The 17,907-nt window shown below is 28.1% G+C and overlaps 1 protein-coding gene across 2 annotated transcripts in view; it reads right to left on the bottom strand.

The window, feature by feature from the left end:
• Positions 1-17,639, bottom strand: part of LOC106639940 (troponin C, isoallergen Bla g 6.0101-like) — a 352,184-nt gene extending 334,545 nt beyond the window's left edge. Inside the window, exon 1 of one of the 2 annotated variants that reach the window (XM_089594188.1) lies at positions 17,558-17,639. In XM_089594188.1, coding sequence (XP_089450314.1) covers positions 17,558-17,560 — 3 coding nt within the window. In that variant the 5' untranslated portion in view covers positions 17,561-17,639. The remainder of the gene's footprint in view (positions 1-17,557) is intronic. The other variant, XM_089594190.1, reaches the window with a different exon arrangement.
• Positions 17,640-17,907: the final 268 nt, after the last annotated feature.

Here is a 17,907-nt window from a genome sequence, read left to right as displayed (position 1 = left end):
AAAAAATTAAAGGCCGTAACTTAAAACAAGATACATTTTTTAGAAAACGGGACATTTTATGATAATCCTCTAAGAAATCTTCGGCCTATTATACAGAATTTAATGTATAGATTCAAAACCGCAATCTCGCGACCCTCAAACTAAAAAATAATAAATTATTGCAGACTAAAAGCAAAACATTTTTAGTCATGTAGTACATTAATAATACGTTATAAGTAATTGTGATTCATATATATCGAAAAATAAAAAAAATAATAATACCGTACAAAACTTAATTCTCAAAAATTAAACCGCAATTTTGCGACCTTAGAACTAAACAACCATAAACCTTCGCACACTCACTGCGGAGGTCTCCTTGGATGTATAAATTAATAATTGTACTTTTTTAGTAAATATAAGGGTAACTTATAAGCAAAAAAAGAAAATAATCAGCAAAAACAATTTTTCTGACTGTATGGAAGACACTTTTATTCCTTTAATTGACCTTATTACAATGTATTCTGCAAATATCGGAGCAATATGATACAATGTGTCAAGGATTTAAAAAATTGACAATTAATTATTTTTTCATGTGTTTATAGATAAAAAAAATAATTATAATCAATATTGAGCAACGTACATTTTTAATTCTTATGATACAATGGTCAAATAATTATAATTTTTAGCCCAATATGAAACAATTTTTTTCTCCGTCATTGTCAACTCGAAATAAGTGTTGATGACGTAACCTTTGAAAAATATATTCTTGTCCAGTGGCTCTATAACTACCCTTAGAATTATGTTACGGTTTATCAATATTGCAGAAATTTAGATCCCTTATGGTTTCTATTGAGTTAAATATAATAAATGTCATAAGTAAGAGGACAAAAATTCTTTCTTTACTTTTAATGACATATAATACACAACATATATCAATAATACTGTAACAAATATTACGTCTAATATACAGAACTCTGTCTTTAATTTTAAAACCATAATTTTGCGTGCTCAAAATTATACAATAATAAACCTTTGTAGACTTAGAGCGATGGATTTATTACATAGACATGTGAATCATGTATTATACTTATTAAATTATTACAAGTTTTAAAAATAGAACAAAAAGCTGTGAATTTGAACAAGATACATGTCTCAGAAACCATAATATGTTATAATAATACTGAAAGAAATCTTCGGCCCATTATACAAAAGTTTATTTTTAGATTCCAAACAACAATCTCGCGACCCTTGAATTAAACAAATATTAACCATTGCAGGCTATAAGCAAAACATTTTTTTGTTATGTTAAACATCAATTATACGTTTTAAGTCATTGTAATTTATGTTTACTAAAGAATAAAAAGGATAGTGATAACATACGATGCTTGATTTTTTAATTTTTAACCGCAATTTTGCAACCTTAAAACTAAAAAAACCATGAACCTTTGCACACTCAAAGTAAAGGTCTTTTTAGATAAACAAAATATTAATTGTACTTTTTAAGTAAATATAAGAATAACTTATAGGCAAAAAAAAAAATTAAATTGGAAAACATAATTTCATTGACTGTATGGGAGACAATTTTTTTTTGTAATAATTATCATCATCAAAATTAATTCAGCAAATAACGATACAATATAAAGTAATGTGTCAGGGATGTGAAAAATTTATAATCTTTGTTTTTTTCATGTGTTAATAAATTAAAAAAATTATAATAATTAAAATGAAGCCACGTACAACTCCAACTTTAATAGTACAATTGCTAATTAATTATAATTTTTTGCCCAAGAAACAATCTCTTTTTCTGACATTTTTAAAACTTTAAAGCTGACTTTTTAACTTTTGAAACCGCCATTTTGCAACCTTCGCAATGATGTTGTAACTACAATAATAAGAACGTAAGTGTAGTTGATAGTTCGTAATTAAACATAAAACATATCAAAACAAATCACAAATTCTCTTCAGCTTTTACTTGAGAGGAAAACATAACTTATATGAATAATCTTTTACTATATTAAAGGGTTAAAGATAATGTAATGTTAATGATTAATTTTCATAAAACATTATAGTTTCTGGAACATAAAGATGTGTAATTAATTTTTTTTAAGGATAAAAACGTAAGAGATATGTTATAAAAACTGAAAAATTACACAAACTTACATTAGTGTAAGATTTGAGCTATGTCGTGAGTTACGTTTTATTGTTAATTGGATATAACAAACAAAAATTAAACTTTTTAAAATTTTAAAATTGACAAACTTTGGCTTTGTGACGTGACTTTCAGTGTAAAAGGGTTAAAATAAAAATAAAACAATAAATCAACTGCATTCTAAAAAGTTCATATTCTTATGAGACAAAACCTTATTTTTTGTAGTAATTGAATACATTGTATAGAAACCATAGATATCAGTACGATTCAACAACTTGCTTTAACAAATTTTTTAAAAATCCCCTTAATAAAACTTTTATATTTGTTTGTTAAACAACAAATAAAATTAAAAGCGATTACCTCCACGTACGCTAAATCTATGATAATTGCAGATTAGAGTTTGATAAGAGCGTTATTTGGCGACCCGAAATTAAATGCACTAATAATATAAACAACCACTAATAATATAAAGACGTAATTTCAACGACAAGTTATGCAATTTAAATTTGTCAGTTTATTGTATTCTGTAAATGAAATGAATCAATTTAGTATTTTGTACGGCCAACAATATTATACATTTAGTTCACGCTGTTACGTAAAACTGACTAAATTTTGATCAAAATTCTAAACTCGTGAAATGGCACAATTATTCTATTTTACTTTTTAAAACATTGAGAACACTATTCGTTTATAAATAACTAAGACGTATTTAATAAGCTTAACAAATTTAAAATGGTTCAATGATTTGCTCACGCAAAATTTTTGATACATTTTTTTAACATTTATTCGTAAGAAATAAACAATTTTTCTTATGTCAAAAAAAAGTCCGTTTGAAAAACCAATAAGTTCCGAGAGTCGCTTAACAAAAAATAATAATTTTATTTAATACAGTGATTGAGCAACCCCTTTGCAGTTGTAGTTGTTCAATTAACACGATTTTTGGTTTTAAATAATAATTGGAGATTCTAGATAAAAAAATATTTTGCCAGAGAAGCTTCTCAACTACGTAAATAAAAGATATTTTTTAAAAAAAAATGCTAAACTTTTATATTTATTAGCTAATTAATTGTTTTATGTCCATGTCAACAAATTAAAATATTCAAGTCCCTGAGTTACTAAAAGGTGCAATGAAGTTAAATTAAAAAAATGTCCTTAGACAGAGAACAAAATGCTCTGTCGTTTCTCTAACAACATATATTACACGACATAATTCAATTGTTTTTCACTAGAAATTTGTTTTAGCATTTAAAACTTGATTTTCTGACATTGAATCGCAATTTCGTGACATTAATATTATGTAATTTTAAGCCTTTGCAAACTAAGAACAATAAATTTCTTCGATGTGTAAAACATTATTAAATAGTAAATTAATTATTACAAGGCCAACAAAAAAAATTAAAGGCCGTAACTTAAGACAAGATACATTTTTTAGAAAACGGGACATTTTATGATAATCCTCTAAGAAATCTTCGGCCTATTATACAGAATTTGATGTATAGATTTAAAACCGCAATCTCGCGACCCTAAAACTAAAAAATAATAAATTATTGCAGACTATAAGCAAAACATTTTTTGGTCATGTAGTACATTAATAATACGTTATAAGTAATTGTGATTCATATATATCGAAAAATAAAAAAAATAATAATACCGTACAAAACTTAATTCTCAAAAATTAAACCGCAATTTTGCGACCTTAGAACTAAACAACCATAAACCTTCGCACACTCACTGCGGAGGTCTCCTTGGATGTATAAATTAATAATTGTACTTTTTTAGTAAATATAAGGGTAACTTATAAGCAAAAAAAGAAAATAATCAGCAAAAACAATTTTTCTGACTGTATGGAAGACACTTTTATTCCCTTAATTGACCTTATTACAATGTATTCTGCAAATATCGGAGCAATATGATACAATGTGTCAAGGATTTAAAAAATTGACAATTAATTATTTTTTCATGTGTTTATAGATAAAAAAAATAATTATAATCAATATTGAGCCACGTACATTTTTAATTCTTATGATACAATGGTCAAATAATTATAATTTTTAGCCCAATATGAAACAATTTTTTTCTCCGTCATTGTCAACTCGAAATAAGTGTTGATGACGTAACCTTTGAAAAATATATTCTTGTCCAGTGGCTCTATAACTACCCTTAGAATTATGTTACGGTTTATCAATATTGCAGAAATTTAGATCCCTTATGGTTTCTATTGAGTTAAATATAATAAATGTCATAAGTAAGAGGACAAAAATTCTTTCTTCACTTTTAATGACATATAATACACAACATATATCAATAATACTGTAACAAATATTACGTCTAATATACAGAACTCTGTCTTTAATTTTAAAACCATAATTTTGCGTGCTCAAAATTATACAATAATAAACCTTTGTAGACTTAGAGTGATGGATTTATTTCATAGACATGTGAATCATGTTTTATACTTATTAAGTTATTACAAGTTTTAAAAATAGAACAAAAAGCTGTGAATCTGAACAAGATACATGTCTCAGAAACCATAATATTTTATAATAATACTGAAAGAAATCTTCGGCCTATTATACAAAAGTTTATTTTTAGATTCCAAACAACAATCTCGCGACCCTTGAATTAAACAAATATTAACCATTGCAGGCTATAAGCAAAACATTTTTTTGTTATGTTAAACATCAATTATACGTTTTAAGTCATTGTAATTTATGTTTACTAAAGAATAAAAAGGATAGTGATAACATACGATGCTTGATTTTTTAATTTTTAACCGCAATTTTGCAACCTTAAAACTAAAAAAACCATGAACCTTTGCACACTCAAAGTAAAGGTCTTTTTAGATTTATAAAATATTAATTGTACTTTTTAAGTAAATATAAGAATAACTTATAGGCAAAAAAAAAAATTAAATTGGAAAACATAATTTCATTGACTGTATGGGAGACAATTTTTTTTTGTAATAATTATCCTCATTAAAATTAATTCAGCAAATAACGATACAATATAAAGTAATGTGTCAGGGATGTGAAAAATTTATAATCTTTGTTTTTTTCACGTGTTAATAAATTAAAAAAATTATAATAATTAAAATGAAGCCACGTACAACTCCAACTTTAATAGTACAATTGCTAATTAATTATAATTTTTTGCCCAAGAAACAATCTCTTTTTCTGACATTTTTAAAACTTTAAAGCTGACTTTTTAACTTTTGAAACCGCCATTTTGCAACCTTCGCAATGATGTTGTAACTACAATAATAAGAACGTAAGTGTAGTTGATAGTTCGTAATTAAACATAAAACATATCAAAACAAATCACAAATTCTCTTCAGCTTTTACTTGAGAGGAAAACATAACTTATATGAATAATCTTTTACTATATTAAAGGGTTAAAGATAATGTAATGTTAATGATTAATTTTCATAAAACGTTATAGTTTCTGGAACATAAAGATGTGTAATTAATTTTTTTTAAGGATAAAAACGTAAGAGATATGTTATAAAGACTGAAAAATTACACAAACTTACATTAGTGTAAGATTTGAGCTATGTCGTGAGTTACGTTTTATTGTTAATTGGATATAACAAACAAAAATTAAACTTTTTAAAATTCTAAAATTGACAAACTTTGGCTTTGTGACGTGACTTTCAGTGTAAAAGGGTTAAAATAAAAATAAAACAATAAATCAACTGCATTCTAAAAAGTTTATATTCTTATGAGACAAAACCTTTTTTTTTTGTAGTAATTGAATACATTGTATAGAAACCATAGATATCAGTACGATTCAACAACTTGCTTTAACAAATTTTTTAAAATCCCCTTAATAAAACTTTTATGTTTGTTTGTTAAACAACAAATAAAATTAAAAGTGATTACCTCCACGTACGCTGAATCTATGATAATTGCAGATTAGAGTTTGATAAGAGCGTTATTTGGCGACCCGAAATTAAATGCACTAATAATATAAACAACCACTAATAATATAAAGACGTAATTTTAACGACAAGTTATGCAATTTAAATTTGTCAGTTTATTGTATTCTGTAAATGAAACGAATCAATTTAGTATTTTGTACGGCCAACAATATTATACATTTAGTTCACGCTGTTACGTAAAACTGACTAAATTTTGATCAAAATTCTAAACTCGTGAAATGGCAAAATTATTCTATTTTACTTTTTAAAACATTGAGAACACTATTCGTTTATAAATAACTAAGACGTATTTAATAAGCTTAACAAATTTAAAATGGTTCAATGATTTGCTCACGCAAAATTTTTGATACATTTTTTTAACATTTATTCGTAAGAAATAAACAATTTTTCTTATGTCAAAAAAAAGTCCGTTTGAAAAACCAATAAGTTTCAAGAGTCGCTTTACAAAGAATAATAATTTTATTTTACACAGTGATTGAGCAACCCCTTTGCAGTTTTAGTTGTTTAATTAACACGATTTTTGTTTATTAATAATAATTGAAGATTCAAGATAAAAAAATATTTTCCCAAAAAAGTTTCTCAACTACAAAAACAAAAGTTTTTTTTCTGAAAAATACTAAATTTTGGTATATATTAGCTAGATAATTGTTTAATGTCCATGTTTATAGATTGAAATATTTAAGTCCCTTAGTTACTGAAAGGTGCAATGAAGTTAAATTAAAAAAATGTCCTTAGACAGAGAACAAAATGCTCTGTCGTTTCTCTAACAACATATATTACACGACATAATTAAATTGTTTTTTACTAGAAATTTTTCTTAGCATTTAGAACTTGATTTTCTGACATTAAATCGCAATTTTGTGACATTAAAATTATGTAATTTCAAGCCTTTGCAAACTTAGAACAATAAATTTCTTAGATGTGCAAAATATTAATAAATAGTAATTTAATTATTACAAGGCCACCAAAAAAAATTGAAGGCCGTGACTTCAAACAAGATACATTTTTAAGGAAACGTGACATTTTATGATAATCCTGTAAGAAATCTTCGGCCTATTATACAGAATTTGATATATAGATTTAAAACCGCAATCTTGCTACCCTCAAACTAAAAAATAATAAATTATTGCAGACTATAAGCAAAACATTTTTTGGTCATGTAGTACATTAATTATACGTTATCAGTAATTATAATTCATATTTATCGAAAAATATTCTCAAAAATTAAACCGCAATTTTGCGACCTTAGAACTAAACAACCATAAACCTTCACACACTCACTGCGGAGGTCTCCTTGGATGTATAAATTAATAATTGTACTTTTTTAGTAAATATAAGGGTAACTTATAAGCAAAAAAAGAAAATAATCAGCAAAAACAATTTTTCTGACTGTATGGAAGACACTTTTATTTCTTTAATTGACCTCATTAGAATGCATTCTGCAAATATCGGAGCAATATGATACAATGTGTCGGGGATTTAAAAAATTTATAATGTATTTTTTTTTATGTGTGAATAAATGAAAAAAATAATAATAATAAAAATTAAGCCACGTGCAAATCTAATTTTTATAGTACAATTATTGTCAAAAGATTATAATTTTTTTCCCTATTATGAAGCAATCTCTTTTTCTGGCATTTTCAACTCAAATTAAGTGTTAATGACGTATTCTATGAAAATTAAATTCTTATTCAGTGGCTCCATTACTACCCTTAGGATTATGTTACGGTTTATTAATATTGCAGAATCTTGAAATCCTTATGGTTCTAATTAAGTTTAATTAAATAAATATCCTAAGTCAGAGGACAAAAATTCTTTATCCACTTTCTAATGACATATAATACACAACATGTTTTAATAATACTGTAACAAATATTACGTCCAATATACAGAATTTTATTTTTAATTCCTAAACCACAATTTTGCGAGCTTAAAATTATACAATAATAAGCCCTTGTAGACTTAGAGCAATGGATTTCATAGACGTGTGAATCATGTATTATACTTATAAAGTTATTACAAGGTTGATGAATAAAATAAAAGGCTGTGACTCTTAACAAGATGCATGTCTCAGGAAACTCGATATTTTATAATAATAGTGTAAGAAATCTTCGGCCCATTTCACAAAACTTGATGTTTAGATTCCAAACCACAATCTCGCAACCCTTAAATTAAATAATAATAAACCATTGCAGACTATAAGCAAAACATTTTTTTGTTACGTAAAACATAAATTATACGTTTTAAGTTATTGTGATTTATATTTCTCGAAAAATAAAAAAATAAGATAACGTACAAAACTTGATTTTCAAATTCTAAACCGCAATTTCGCGACCCTAAGACTGAACAACTATGAACTTTCACACACTCAAAGCGAATGTCTTCTTAGATGTATAAAATATTAATTGTATTTTTTAAGTGAATATAAGAATTACTTATAAGCAAAAAAAAGTAATCGGCAAAAACAATTTTTCTGACTGTATGGAAGACACTTTTTTGTAATAATTGACCTTATTAAAATGCATTCTGCAAAAATCGATACAATGTAATACAATGTGTCAGGGATTTGAAAAACTTAATACCGATTATTTTTTCATGTGTTTATATGTAAAATAAATGATAATAACTATAATTAAGCTACGTACAACTTTAGTTTTTATGATACAGTTGTCAAAAAATTATAATTTTCTGCCCAATATGAAACAATCACTTTTTCTAGCATTTTTAACTTGAATTAAGTGTTAATTACGTAAACTTTGAAAACTAAGTATTTATCTAGTAACTTCACTACTACCCTTAGAATTGTGTTACAGTTTATTAATATTGCAGATAGTTAAAAGACCTACGTACTTAAACAAAAACATTAATTTACAAGAAATTGAAGAGAATAGTTTTTTTTTAACTTTTGAAACCGGTACTTCACAACCTTCGCTATGATGTTCTAACTACAAGAATAAGAACGTTACTGTAGTTGATAATTCTTAATTGAACATAAAACATATTCAAACAAATTACAAAATCCGTTTAGCTATTACTTGTGGAAAACAATTACTCTATATTAATTATTTATCATGGTATTAAGGGGTAGAAGCGTAATGTATATTAATAATTGATTTTTACAATGTGTTATAGCTTATTAAACCTGAAATTATGAAAAAAATCTTTTTTAAATTGATTAAGCGATTTAAAATTCCTACAAAAACTCAAATAGTAGATTAACTTACAACTGCCTTATATTTGTGTTCTCTTAAAAATTAATTTTTGTTGTTTATGGAATATAAAAACAGGAAAAATAAATTATCTAGAAGCTTACAACTTTGAAATCTTGCTATTGTAGCTCTAGTATAGGTATGTAAATACTTAATTTCTAATTTTTTAAGTAATTTAAGTTAATTCTAAGAAGCACAAATTCTATTAGAAAAAAACTAAATTTTTCGTCTTATTTAAATCAACTGTATGATGACCATAAATATGAGTACGATTTAACATCTTGTCTTAAAAAATTTATAAAAAATTTCCTTCATAAAACCTTTTCATTCGCTGGTTAAAAAACAATTTTAATTAAATATAAACATCTTATTTGTAGAATTTTTGATAATCGCAGATTTAAGTTTGATAAGAGCCCAATTTGGTGACGCGAGATAAAAAGCACTATTAATATAAACACGTTATTTTGACGTTGAGTTACGTAATTTGAATCTATCACTCAATTATTTTACATAAATAAAACAAATCTATCTAGCATTGTGTATGGCCAACAATATTATACTGTTTGTTCACGCAGTTACGTTGAACTGACTTAATTTTTATCGAGATTCTGAATTCATAAAAATGGCGGAATCATTTCATTTTATGTTTGAGGTCATTTAGAAAACTATTTGTTAATGAACAACTAAGACGTATATAATGACCTTAACAAATATTAAATGGCTTTATAATTGACTTACGCACGATTCTTGATATGTTTTTTTAAGATTTATTGTAAGAGATGAGAAATTTTTCTCATGTCCAAGGTAAGTTCATTGGTAAAACAATGAATTATAATAGTTGCTTCACAAAAAATAATAATTTTTCTTCACACAGCGATTAAGCAACTCTTTTGCAGTTGTAGTTGTTCGACTAACACGATTTTTTGTTTGCGGATAATGATTGGAGATTTAATATAAAAAAATTTTTCGCCAGAAAAGTTCCTAGACTATGTAACAATAAATAATTTTTTTGTCTAAAGGATATTTTCTTTGTTATCATAAGCCAGTACAATATTTTATGTCTTCGTCAGCAGAGTATTATATTTTAATCCCTACGTTACTTGAGAGTGCAATAATTTAAACTTAAATAATGTTCTAAGACACAGGACAAGAATCATTTATCCTTTGCCTAACGACATATTACTATATGTCGTACACGACTTGATTTAATTATACTGTGAGAGATATTTAGCCCAATATATAGAACTTGTTTTTCAAATAAAAGTATTGAAGTCATTATAAAAGATATATAACCCTTCTCTGACTTAAAGCAATGGATCTCTCAAATTTGTAAAATATCAGTTATACTCTTTGAGTAAAAATAAGGTATACTTATAAAAAATAGAAAAAAAATGATTACCGCATACAGTTTTTTATGGTACGTTTAAGATACATTATTTTATTTTCAAATGATCAACCTTATTGTAAGTTACTCTGTAGTATAACATAGAGCAGTATCAGCATTAGTTTTTATAAAAAGTATGTTTTTTTACAATGTATAATGAAAATACTACTCTGAATACTGTATAGAAATGGACAAAAATTTCAAGATGATTTCAAACAGACACGTAATAATACGTTAAAAAACGCACTAACGTCTTGATACATGGCTCTTTATTATTAATAAGATTAATGTTAATAAGTGAAATCTTTTAAAAAACTTACCACAAATTTAATGATATTTACTGTGAAGTCATAAGGCTCCTAACACAGACTGAACAATGATACCATTCGGATTAACTTTCATTGGTTAGCACAGCTTATGTAAATAGTGCTATATTAAAATGGTATGAAAAAAAAAAAATTCGTTTGTTTCAAATAATATAAAAGAATTTCTCTAATAAGCATAAGTAGCTAATCAGATTTATGATTTATAATTGTATGTATAAATACATTCGTCAATGTATTTATTTCATGCATCACCACTTACGCAGACGAGTCCTCACAACTCCCTTTCCATTGTAATCGTGACTTAAGACGACTGTCATCATAACTACCTTTCCGATTAAAATTTAACAAATTTCTTATGCAGACGTCAGCATAAGTCCCTCATTGTCTGCACAAGTACCGATTCGTTTCTAAAACTGTCAGCATAACTCACTTTCCATACACATATATACACATATGTGTATATATATACACATTTATATTTATACTTATAGACAATTTTACGTTTTTTCGTTGAACAAATATAAGAATAGCACAAGAAAAATTCACATGCTTAACTGCATACCCAGTATTCATAGTCTTCGAACTTCGGAGAGTGAGCAGATAATACAAGTACCACACTTACACATATGTATGTGCTAGCCTATAAGAAGAAGCGCAAAATTGAATATACAATTTGAATCTTCAAAAAAAATAAAAGAATTGTAATGACGTCTAGTTGATGAAAAGTAAAAAAAATTTTTTTTACAACGATTAATAATAAGCTTTTCTGCATAATAATCTCTCAATTATGATAAACATTAATTCGCAAAACTATTTATAAAGAACTAAATTTTTTTAACTACGTCTACGAAATTTACTAGTTTAAAAAAATATTTTACTACACTGTAATTTACAGATAAACACATTGTGCGTACTGTAATCTAGTAGATTTTGATGATTACATTTATACCATGGTCACATGGTAACGATTACTTGTTGGCCAACATATACGTTGTACTGTTTGCTTTATTCTACAGTAGAAAAATTTAAAAAAATTTGTTATTAATAAGTTTGGTGACGTGATGAGACCGGTATTAAATAGGCTCGGACTAAAAAGTAAACATATATTGTTTGTCAGACAAAATCGACAATAAATATTAAATAATGTTTTTAAGCAGTAGTGAAATATCAGCTTGTTATTAATTAATATTTTTGAGTCGTCATCTACAGACGTTTTAGGCAGTAGACACGGATAACGATCAAAAAATTTGTATCTGGCAAATGTTTTTTCCTGCGTTTCATCAACTCTTCTTGCAATTTCACTTCACGGTTTTGCAGTATTTATAAACTTCTGGAAGTTTATGAAATGCACGACTTTCCAGTGCATTAGAGGGAGAAAGCCGTAGCTAAAGACTTTGCCAAGAGAGTGGGCTGGTAGACTCGGTATACTTAAGCCGTACAAAAGTTTTAAAGAGGATATGTAGTAATTGAAATTTTGACGGCGGGTACCTAGATTATTATGCTTTATCTATACATGAAATTTAATAAATTTAAAATTAATTACGAATACTATTGTTGTATCCATAAATTTACTTTAATAAATATTTTAAAACGACACCTACTGAGAAGCAATAAAAAAATAAAAATTACCGCAGATGTTATTTGAAGGTACTACCAGTACGTCAACTAGCCTATTCGAATACTATGCGCTGCGGCAAAGAAGGTATAGATATTATATGTAAGCTGTAAAGCGATCATGCACGGAGAGGGAATTTACGGGTTTATCGCATGGAGGGTATCTGGCTGTTAGCGCATGCAGCCTCCCCATGCGTCTAAAACGCGAAGCTGATGCGCTGGATGCCAGCCAGTGCTTGTGTTAAGGCCCGTAGAGTGTTACATGCTATCAACACATGTGAGTACACGGCTGCGAACCAAGAAAAGCCGTAGCCGAAACTCATCGACTATGTCCGAGCTGAAAACGCAAGGAGCATGATGGGTTTAACGCATGGTGGCTCTTGCGTTTTGGGTATCAGCTGATGGTTGGCGCAAGAGTCTGCTATATACGTATATGTATACACGTTATGCATATATGATTCTCATAGCCTTTCGATTCTTTCCAATGTACTAAGTGCAGCAATTTTGAGATGTGCATTGTGTACGAGTGACAAACGGTGTAACAGCTTATGCATCTCATCGCAAATCATTTAATTTGGTACGTAAGTATATAAAGATGATGCATTCGCACAAAATTTTCAATGTTGTGGTATTTCTAACCAAAACATCAGAAATAAGTTTACACACATATGTGTATATATGTAAATATACATATATGTACGTTAGAATAGGCAGTAATAATTTATTTGTCAAATATTTATCAAAAAATATCTTATTGCAACAATACTTATCTTGTATCAGAAACGCAAACGTAAATTTTGAGTACGTCAACAGCTCTTTAGAAATAATCTGTTGGTGTATCGGTTTGACACTTACAATTATGTTATGTTTGATTGATATAGGACCCTGTGCACATGATTTCTAATTTACTGAATTGTCTCCGTTCATAAGCACTCAAGATATTTAATTCACTACAAAGTCTTAAAGTCTTGCATGTTAGACTTTGGTTATGGATAATTTTCAACAACAAGCAGGAGACTTTTCAGAATCACTTGTACAACCTTCGTTATCTTCCAATGGTTTGCTTCTTATTGTATTATCATCATTACCTTGCATGTTTTACATAAAGTATAAACAATGTTAAATGTATACATATTTACATGTATATATACATACATAGCATATATATAGGCGCTCGCGCCTCTTGCCAACGCCGCCAACTATCAGCTGATACCCAAAACGCAAGAGCCACCATGCGTTAAACCCATCATGCTCCTTGCGTTTTCAGCTCGGACATAGTCGATGAGTTTCGGCTACGGCTTTTCTTGGTTCGCAGCCGTGTACTCACATGTGTTGATAGCATGTAACACTCTACTGGCCTTAACACAAGCACTGGCTGGCATCCAGTGCATCAGCTTCGCGTTTTAGACGCATGGGGAGGCTGCATGCGCTAACAGCCAGATACCCTCCATGCGATAAACCCGTAAATTCCCTCTCCGTGTGGGTAAACCATACGTATATTACATGAAAAGGGAGAGTTAGAGTAGGGAAACTAAGATAGAGACTCTTTCTATCTGTTCTTTAGTTGCGCTAGTCTGTACCGTCTTTTGTACTGAATTCTGCTTTGAAGGAAATGCCGTTTCATCTGACATCAATGGCTGATGTGGGTGGTTTTGTGAAATGCTCCTCACATAAAACTTTTTTGCATATTTAGTAAGCTTGTGACCGTGCGTATTTGATATGCATATAAAAAGACTGGATATTATTACCCCAGTTTACACAGTTGCAACACTCCGTACGAGAAAATGTCCACCAGTTGCTATGTTTCTAAGAGTATAGCCCAGAAATGTTAAAAAATAATAAGGTAACGTTTTATAAATTAGGTACTAGTAGCAAAGAAATTCAGTCATTGCATGTCTGGCTTATAGTTATGATATTAGGAATAGAAAAAATACCTTTGAAAATATATTTATTAATAAAAAATGTGTATTAAAAAATTCAAGAATACATTAGGTTGTAAAAATGAGTATGTTTATTCAACGGTAGGGAATAATAACGTGCATAAAAACATGCATTTATTGATGTAATGAATGATTTCTGAAAATTTGAAAAGTTAAGTAAGATTGTAGAAAAACTATGTTATTAATGTACAGGTCATCAGAAGTATTATTACTGAGATCATTATGCTCGCAAGAATAACTGCATAATTAACATCTGCCATTAAACACTTGCATTAATTCATCTTCTACCTACAATGATTGTAATAAACATATTTGTCTGTAAGCATCCTTTGGTATCTGAAAAAACTTAATATCTTGCATGAATTTGATACATTTTTGCAGATTAGGTATGTGCAAGGAGAACCTTTTTTTACTTTGCCTATTTCACTTTATTTCATAAGTATTTACAATAAATAAGGGCAATTTTAATTATTTGTAATGCACGCAAATGTATGTATGTGTGGTATTGAACCACAAGAAAAATCTATTTTCTTCTACAGAATATTGTAAATAGTTAAAAAGATCATAGAGATCATTGGATTTACGCCCGTGGTGGCCATGTTTTTAAAAATATTATATTACACATGTATTTACTGTCAGAGTAAAGACAGTTAGTGCTCTAGTTGGCGATTTTTTTCAACGCTTCTTCGAGATGCCAAATCTAGAAAGAACATTTGTTACAATTTATATGATTTATGCCATACAAAAAGTTAAACAAACTAACTTTTTTGTGTTGTTTAAACTGCCAGATACATGAAATTTGACGTCTTCTCTTCTGGTAGCAGCATCGAGGCTATTTCGCTCGACTTTTTTATGGTCGTATGAGATATTTACTCCTCGCCGATACAGAGACTGTGCCCTGTGTATTAGTTATTTAACAAAAGTTCTGTAGTGTAAACAAAGGCCTTATATCATGTGGCTACTTGTGATTGGCAGAGAGAAAGCAACTATTACCTCTAGCAGTCTCTTTCAGTGAGCCCGCCAATCACAAACAGACATATGCATATGTGTATGCTCTAAGCCGTTTGTTAAGACTGTGAACTTTTGTCAAATATCTGATACAGAAGGCACTACCTCTGCATCGGCTCGGAGCAAATACATCTACTTAAATAACATCACACATTCTTTGTAGTTAGGAAAATTACTTACATTACCTTCTTGTAACACTTGCTTAACTATACAGAAGTTATACAAATTGTCAAATGTATTTTTTATTAATTTGGCATCATTGAAGTAGTCCGCTATTTAGCCAGCGTTGCAAAAAATCGCTGACTAGAGTGCTGGCTAAAAGATTATTCGCTATGAAGGTCGAATTTAGGAGTCTAATATAAAGAGTCTACTTTAGGACATTATTTTGCAATAGAGTGCCACAACTGGGTAAACTGTGATATAACTTGATTTTAGTCCAATAAGCATTTGCCAAGAGCTTTTTGCATACTGGATAAATTGATGCACATGTCTACTATTTCGTCAACGAGTCGTCATTTGGGCCTAACCTAAATACATTTGCAAATACCCCATATCTTGAGAAGAAAGACGGACAAGGAAAAAAATTTTATTTCATAAAACCTTTTTAAAGTGAAAAAAGCATCACAATGTACAAACAAAAAAGTATTAGTGAATAATCCAACGGAAGCTTTTTTTTAGTAATTTCCGTGTATTATCAAGGAATCACATTTTGGGAGAAATAACATTTTCAATGAATTCTTATAAATGTGAAATAACTGTTACACCGAAATAAAAAAATAGTAGTTAATAAAAAAAACTTTTACCATGGATAATCAAGCTGTAAAATTATCTCATACAGACAATTTTTATTATTTCGTTCACCACTAAAATAGTTAGGCTGCTGACAGTCATCTTCTTTATATTAAGAAATCAAAAAGTTGTAAGTCTTAAATTTTTTTAAAATAGTTCATACAAATTTTTTCTAACTTCTGTATTGTGATTTTTATGGTAACAAAACAAAAAAATACTTCTATATACTTTGTGATTTATCTTAATACATTTGAAAACGCGTAAACATTTGAAACAAATTTTATAACACTAATAATGGTGGTTAGCAAATCCATCACGGAGAATCGGAAACACTATTGTATGCAATTCAAAATCTTTAATAACTCCTTCTTAGAGACATAACTTTTAACTGTTATTGACTTTCCAAAACAGACGCAATCAAGTCGTAGTCATAAGTTTCAAGTTATTAAAAGATCAAAACTTTAAATATCTACGTATATTTGCATTGTATGATTGTTTCAGGACGAGTTAAGAATTTTAGTCGTTATTGTATTTTCTAAGGTTTAAGGAATTGGAAAAAACTTTTTAAACATTTAAATGCAATCGTAGTATTTAACGGAAACAAATAGGAAGCGCGAGATCATGGAAATATTTTAATCTGTGAATGAAGAAAAGGTTTATTGAGAAGTACTTTTTTTGTAATCAACTACAATGCATTAGTGATTTTTGGTTCAGGGCCCATGTTATACGTTACATAGTCATAAAAATATTAGAATTTGCTTGTATATAGTTTTATAGGCTCATCAAAAATAATGCTACATATCAGTTCTAGACCTCATACGTTTGAATATAATCAATGTACTTTGATTTCAATGCGTCATTATTTATGACATCCGTGTTTCAGGAGATGTTTCAAGCTAAAGATAAATTTTTTGTACCAAAAGTTACCTTATGTCTTATTGTTTTGGGTTATGTTTATACTAATGAAGTAACATCTTTTAAATCTTTCGTTTAGCTTCTATAAAAAAAATATTTTTTACAATAAGATTGCAACAGTTTCTAATTTTTCTAAGGAAATTAAGGTATTTCTTTGGCACATGAATAAGTATTAAAAGCGATATAAGGAGACAACATCAGTAACAATGTTACTTTATAACCTATAAATAAATTATAATCAGCAGCTTTTAAAAAGAAGACTGAAATCATTAAGAAAAGTATATTAGTTAATAGTAGAAGGTCTTACCATTAGATTGATTAATGATAAAATTAATTAACTAAGATGATTATTCGATATTATTTACTTCAAACTTTTTTTTCTTACAAATTTAAACACTGAATTAAATTAGAGAATACTTTTTACTCAACGTTCACCCCTAAAAATTAACTTACAGTTGACTAGACTTTAACTTTTGTAGAGTTAACAAACAACGCATCACACAGAAGTCAAGACATAAAGAAAAATACTACATATTCTTAAAGTGTTTGAAAAAAATATAAATGACTCGTAGAAAGTTGCATTGATTACTTATTTTTAGTCAATTATTTTTGAAATAAAGTCTATTCTTGGTTTCTTATTGTTTTAGAACAATGCAA

Source organism: Copidosoma floridanum, unplaced genomic scaffold (genome assembly GCF_036245765.1).
Source record: "Copidosoma floridanum isolate Cflo_tuat_1 unplaced genomic scaffold, Cflo_Japanese_pri ptg000021l, whole genome shotgun sequence".
NCBI lineage: Eukaryota > Metazoa > Arthropoda > Insecta > Hymenoptera > Encyrtidae > Copidosoma > Copidosoma floridanum.
This window is presented reverse-complemented; position numbering and strand designations above follow the sequence as displayed.